Below are 7,142 nucleotides of genomic sequence, written 5' to 3'. Positions count from 1 at the left end.
GATTAAAGAAAGCCATTGACCTAAAGGTAGGGATACTCAATGTAATTGGTGACTTAGAGGTTGTTACCCGTCATGTATGGAATACTATCCATTTTGTTTCACCAAGCTTAAAAAAATACCAATAGGAGGTATGGCGACTCATTTCTCATTTTAAAGCTTTTAATATCATTTCTATTCCTAAAATTAGAAATTCCACAACATATACATTGGCTAATGAAACTGCTAAGATGTCACCTTTGAGAAATGGTTTTTCTATAGAAATTATATATAAGCCATCTGTACCTAACAACATAACTAACTTTCACATTTTTAATGATGACCAACAGATACTGCATTTTATGGCCAACATGGACGTGTTTAAATACACGACCATTGAAGAAGATGAGCATAATAAGGCTTTTCAGGAAGCATTTGATGCAATGAAATGGAATACTATGCCTAAAGGTGTGGTGTCTCTAGAAAAAATTTGCGCCCTGCAAAATTGATTCAAAGGACTAGTTAATACTAAGACTCAGAAATCAAAGTTATCATATGAACAAGTCAATTTGGGAACTCAAGACAATTTTAAATATGTAAACCTCGGTACATGTTGTCCTCCACAAGAACAACAAGCATTCATTTTCCTTTTCAAATAGTAATGTGATGTGTTTGCATGGACTTACAATTATTTAAAGACATATGATACTCATATTATCTAGCATTCATTCCTATTAAAGAAGGGGTCAAACCATTTCAACAAATGTTGAGGAAAGTTCATCCAACGCTTGAACCCATAATTCAAAAGGAATTAAAGAAGTTGTCAGATGCTTGGATCATTTTCAAGGTCACACATTCAACTTGGGTCTCAAATCCGTCCCCTGTAAGGAAAAAATTTGGTGAGATAAGGTTATGTGTCGACTTTCACAATCTCAATCAGGCATCAGACAAAGATAATTACCTAGTGCCACCCATGGAACAAATTCTCCAAACAATATCTAGGTCTGAGATGTTCTCACTGCTAGATGGGTTCTCTGGTTACAATCAGGTGCTGGCGACAGAACCAGACCATCTAAAAACCACTTTCAAGACCAAGTGGGGGACTTTTTCCTTTAAGCGCATGCCATTCAGAATTATTAATGTTGGTGCTACATTTCAAAGAGCAATGGACATCGCTTTTTGTGGCTTAATTGGTCAAAGTGTAGTAGTATATCTGGATGATGTAATTGTATTTTCTAAAAGAAGATCAAATCATGTGCGTCATTTAAAACATATATTTGAATGGTGCCACAAGTACGAGATTCCTTTCAATCCCAAAAAGAGAATCTTTGGTGTGCCAGAAGGTACTCTCTTAGGACACATCATTGCTAAGAGCAGAATCAAAGTTGATTCAGAAAGGGTCAAAACTATAGCTCAAATCTTGTTCCCTGTAAACAAGAAGGCTAAGTAATCTTTCCCAGGGAAGATTAATTTCCTGCGTAAGTTCATCTCTAACTACACTCAGATAGTTAAACAATTGCAAGCGATGATAAAGAAAGATGCAATCTACAAATGGGATAAAAAAGAAAAGGATTTTTTTGCTTCAATCAAACAAGTTATTGTTAATGTGCACACTTTGTTTAGTCTTGATTGTGGTAAGGATTTCCAGCTTTATACCTTTTCTTCAGATTCATCTATTATGGTTGTATTGATGCAAAAGGATGTTGAAGGAAATGAATGACCTATTTCTTTCATGAGTGTTGGCTTGCATGGGTTAGAGTTGAACTACCCTACCATTGATAAACAAGCTTATGCAATATATAAGGTAATTACACATTTCAGGGCCTATCTCCTCAAAACTCACGTTATTATATATGTGCCTCGTCCAGTGGTCAAAACGCTCTTTGTGCAGCAAGAGTTGGGTGAGAAGAGGGAAAATTAGATGACTTTCTTGCAAGAATATGATCTGGAGTTTAAGCCAGATCACATTATTAAGGGTCATGGCCTTTTTCAACTCGCAACAGAAGCAAGGGATGCTTTGGAGCAAGATCTTTCAGGATGGGAGCAAGAAATAAATATGTATAACATTAAAGAAGCCCCTTCAACAAGCTCAACAACGCCATGGTATTCAGATATGCAACAATACTTAGAGCATGGCACCTTGCTCGCACATTTATCGAACAAACAAAAGAGGGAAATTCCTTTTAAAGCTCTATCTTATCAACTCGTTCATGGAGTGCTTTTTAGAAAGCACCATAATGGTCTCTTGCTAAGATGCTTAGAGCCTCAAGACACAAAGAAGGTATTAATTGATTTTCACGACAGACTGACAGATGGACACTTTGCGGGTGACACAACTGCACGCGAAGTAATGAGAGTTGGTTACTAATGGCCCACCTTATTTAAGGATGCTCATGCTTATGCCTGAAAATGCCTAGCTTGTCATAGATGTGTTGATTGAGATCAGAAGTCAGCCGCCCCGCTGCTACTAGTACCAGTTGAGGAACATTTAGTTGGGGACTAAATGTTATTGGAGAAATATTTCCACACTCATCAAAGCAACACTGATACATTCTAACAACAACAAATTATTTTACTCGATGGACCGAAGAAGTTCCTTTAAGGAAAGTTAATGACTAGGAAGTCATCCAATTTCTAAAGAAGAATATCATAACCAGGTATGGCATTCCAACATCTCGTCTTTGATAATGCAACTTATTTTTCCTCATTGAAACTTTATGAGTTTGCATTGGAATATGGTATTGTATTAAATCATGCATCAAATTATTACCCATAGAAAAACGGTTTAGCAGAATCAACTAATAAGAATATTATTCGCATAATTAAGAAAATTATTTTCTCTGAACAAAGGAACTAGCACAATGCTTTGGTGAATGCATTATGGGTTGACGTGTAACTCCTAAACCCTCTCTTAAAACTTCACCATACTTCCTCATAAATAGTAAAGAAACTATCTTGTGTCATATCTTGCATCTCCTAGCCTTGCAGCTCTCCCAAGATTCACAAGGAAAACCATGCCTTTTGGTGGAAAGCAGGATAGGTACCTTGCTTAAACTCGAGGAAGAAAGGCTCAAATCCGAAGAAATATTTGTTGTACATCAAAACTGTATCAAGTGTTATTTCGATAATAAATTTAGAAGGAATAAGAGTTTTGATGTGGGTTCCTTAGTATTAAAGTGGGATAAAGCCCACGAAGAGAAAGGCAAACACACAAAGTTCCAATCTCTGTGGATAGGCCCTTACACCATCAAAGAGAAACTCGGTCACAATGCTTTCAAGCTGAAATCATTATATGGGAGGATTGACCCTCTTCTCGTTAATGAACGAGATTTGAAGCTCTATTTCTAGTAGCAGATCTAAGTTGCGTTCCTTGTACAATTTTCTTCCGTGTCCCTTGTCGTTTGTCTTATGTTTGCCATTTCAAGTCATGTTCCGTCCTGTTTTCTGTGTTTTGGTCATTGTATATATATAAGACCTTGTGTGAAAGAGTGTATGGCTCTAAAGGGCTATGTGATGAAATAAATAAGGGAATGTGACAACCACAACACTTGGTTATCTGTTAATTCTTCTTCTTGTTTTGGAAGATTCCTTAGGTTGAGTAAGGTCCAAATGGAAAATACGATACATTCAAGAAGAGAACCTTGAGTGAACCTATGAGACCTGCATCTATTCTAGTATCCCAACTCCTCAACTTGGTATTGAATCTACTTGGTGTTTTACATGCTTATTTGATCAACTAGAGAAAGGATAAGGGGAAAATATATAGCGAGAAAAATTATATTAGAGGTTATATAAATAATTCTTTGAAGGGGAAACCTCTCCTGCTCTCAATAAGTTGGGATCCCTCTTCTACCCCATTAAAATAATAAGTTCTAAATCATAATTCTACAAAATAAATAAATGAAGGGTGGAAGAAGAGAAATGCTTCCTGCGCAGAGAGGTGAAGCAAGTGACTCCTCAGGGGTACTATTCAAGCTTGCTCACAGTGAAGCAATGCTTGTGCTCCTGTAGTAACTCCGTTGGGGTACTTTCCAGGCCTGCTGGCAGCAAAGAACCACCAGAGATGAAACTCATACTCTGAATGTCTTAAAATCACCGTTTTATATTTCCCTTTCCTAGATTGAAACAATTGGGATATGGCATAGTCTTTTGTGTGTTGAACCGAGTAAAGGAATGTAGGGTGTTATACATATAACCGAGCCAAAAGGGGAAGTCAAGGAAATCTAATTGGTGAATCAATACTTCCAGAAGGTCTAACCCTCTAACTGAAATCTATTCCTAGGCGGAGAAGCTGAAGTTCACCCAGTGTGTCTCCAAGTGTTGTCGCCGCCACAACACCCTCCAAAATTTCACTACAATAAAAAATTTGGAGCGTCGTATCAAGTGTCGTTTCATGTCATTTTACATGTTTAAAGTGTTCTTGTTCATTCATAAGTGTCATCACATTGTTTAGAACATTTATGGTGTATTTCATGGTTATAACAAACTGGTTAGTCATAAAACGACACTTTTGGTCACAAATGCACAAACTTTGTCTGTTGGACTTGGAGAGTGTTTGTAAACTGGCATTTTGATGTGTATTTCTTAGTATTTAATCTTGTATAAGTTTTACTGATGAGTTGCTATGTGTCACACTTGATTTTATGCATAACTCGTTGTGTTTTTCCCTTGCCATATCCTTTAGACTTGGAAAAATTTTGGTTTTTGGCTAACCAAGGCTAAGAGGGCACATAGTGCACTCTTAAGGCTAAGTCGAGACCCCTTCCTTATTCAGATTATGCCTTGCACCCTTCCAAAAGCATAGAGCGCACTCTAAAGCAACATCCTCTCCTTCCCTTTTCGAATTGCACCCTAAAGCGAGCCTTTTTCTTCCCAAGCGCATGGCACATCATAAGGAAACAATCAAGCCTTCCTTCCCTCTTTAGGTTGCGCTTTGCACCCTCACCAAGCCCTCAATTGGGTGCATGGTGCATGAATAGTGAACATTGATCTTCCTTCAATCTCCACACTGTGCCATGCACCCTACCTGTGACTTAGACTTTCTGGTTGAGCGCATGGCATAGCAACAAGCATCATTGAGCCTCCTTCATCCTTCAGTCTGTGCTTTGTGCCCTCCCTCAAGCCCATCCTTCTTATTTGAGAGCACAACACATCCTCAAGCGCTCAACCCATATCCCTTGATAGTGCACCCTGCCTCCAGAAAGATTTCTCCTCTCTTCTCGAGCACACTAATGAACCATGATAAAAAAATTGCATAAAAAATGTTAGAATAGGAGGTTTTTGTGTTGATTTTTGATTGACATGAGTGATCTTAGTTGTAGGTGTTCCATAATAACACGGAAATAATGCATGAGGAGATATGCCAAAGGGAGCATCTTGAGGAATTATTCAAGATCGAAGAACACATAATGAATAACATTGGAATCCTGATGATCAAAGTAGCTCATAAAGACTCCATATGATCCTACTCCCTTTGGAGGGTAAAAGAAACATCAAAGCAAAAGCTACATGCAATATCGAAGATACAAGTGGAAGCATTGTCACCTCTCAAGAAATTCCATGTCATCAGTTACTATGAGTCCAAGTCATCAATGTTAGTGACTTGTCATGTTGTCACCTCATGATGATGTGGAAATGATGATGTAATTATGTGATTATCATAAAATCAAATGTGGAAGCCCAAGAGTCATATGTGGACAAACGAGCGATATGTCGAAGTCAGAAAGACATATGTAATTCCAAAAGTCATGAAGAAGTTCAAAATTCATTTAGAAGTCTAAGAGTTGTATAGAAGTCCAAAGGTCATAAGAAGTTAAAAAGTCATATGAGAAACTCAAGAGTGATGAGGATATGAAAGGTCATACCTTTAGTTAGAAAATGAGCCTCATTACTCAAGCAAAAGACTTTTCACCTTGGTTTCTCCCATAAGGCATTAGAGAGATAGAAATAGTTCTTTTGGGGGGCAAGTAGTGGCTCTAATGTTTCAGTACTATCGGAGATAGTGGCGTTCATTGTACTCATGTATCTTGGAACTTTTTCATAATACTTGAAGCCATTTGGCCAACACATTTTCACGCATAGATCGTGGACGTTTTTGATACTATTCTTCAAATGTTTGCAATTTATGTTGACTTACATATTTACTAAATAAATTGAATTATTCCAGTGGCGTTGGTGCTCAAATTGTTAGAAATGTGTTGTGATTGTCATAATGATCATGACATCTATGTGAACTATTTCGCTTGATGATTAATGATTCTTCCATATTATGTGCGTGAATCTGTACTGGATTAGCACTATTACTCTTCTTTTTGGGACTCACTTTTGTTCCCTACATCGAAAAAACCTTGATACATTTACAATTGAACATTTCACAAGGCATACTCTCTTGCTCATTCAGAAGTACATGCACACTACTCTCTCATGCTAATTTCTCAAGCCAATGCAAATCTTTAAGTTAATGGCAGTCGGGCCACAATTCCGGATGGAACACCTATAGTAAATGGTGTGAGGTCTAGTTGGGACTTCATATCGGGGAGATCCCCTGTATGTTGGCGGGATCCAAAACCATCAACAATATCTTTCATCTTGCAGGGTTGGTGTTCTTGTTGGTCCACATAGATCTTTGTGAACAAGCTTTAGTGGCCTTGATGTCGAGCACTCCTTTGACTTGATGGTTACTCTTGTTTGTTTCCCATGTTGGCAAGATTCGCAGATGGCACTTCTTGGTTTCAAGATTGTGGGCATATCTCTCATTGCTTGTGTTTTGTTTATTTTTACCAACCTATCAAAGAACAAATGTCCAATCCTTTTATGTCATAACCAACCCTCATTTGTTTGTCCAATGTAGCATTTTTATCCTTGAATTTCATCAAGAATATATATGTTTCCTTGAGTCCTTATCACTCTTCCCAGTAATTTTCCCTAACTACTCTCCTTTTCACAATCTTTAGCACAAAAAGTGAGATCATAACCTTGATTGCACATCTAGTTGACACTTAAAAGATTATATTTTTGTCCTTCAACATACAAAACATTTTGAACCTTAGTCCTACCATTGTCAAAGCTTGTGGTACCTCTCATAGCGATTCTTATAGATCCATTGTCTCCAAAAGACACATTTCCTCCTTTTTCTTCTTTTAGAGTAATAAATTTCCTTTGACCTC

At 37.6% G+C, this 7,142-nt stretch overlaps 1 protein-coding gene across 1 annotated transcript; it reads left to right on the top strand.

The window, feature by feature from the left end:
- The first annotated feature begins 1,897 nt into the window (after nucleotides 1-1,897).
- Nucleotides 1,898-2,344, top strand: LOC149151394 (uncharacterized). Its single transcript, XM_089443143.1, has one exon. It carries the CDS (start codon nucleotides 1,898-1,900, stop codon nucleotides 2,342-2,344), a length of 447 nt encoding a protein of 148 aa, XP_089299269.1.
- Nucleotides 2,345-7,142: the final 4,798 nt, after the last annotated feature.

This window comes from Pinus tabuliformis, chromosome 9 (genome assembly GCF_031772625.1).
Source record: "Pinus tabuliformis cultivar Carrire ecotype Pingquan chromosome 9, CPIR1, whole genome shotgun sequence".
Lineage (NCBI taxonomy): Eukaryota > Viridiplantae > Streptophyta > Pinopsida > Pinales > Pinaceae > Pinus > Pinus tabuliformis.
The sequence above is the reverse complement of the archived record's forward strand: the minus strand, read 5'-3'. Positions and strand labels throughout refer to the sequence as shown.

Bases quoted from the DNA above. Each gene is read 5' to 3' on its own strand.
- LOC149151394 (XM_089443143.1), top strand. From the start codon at position 1,898: ATGACTTTCTTGCAAGAATATGATCTGGAGTTTAAGCCAGATCACATT.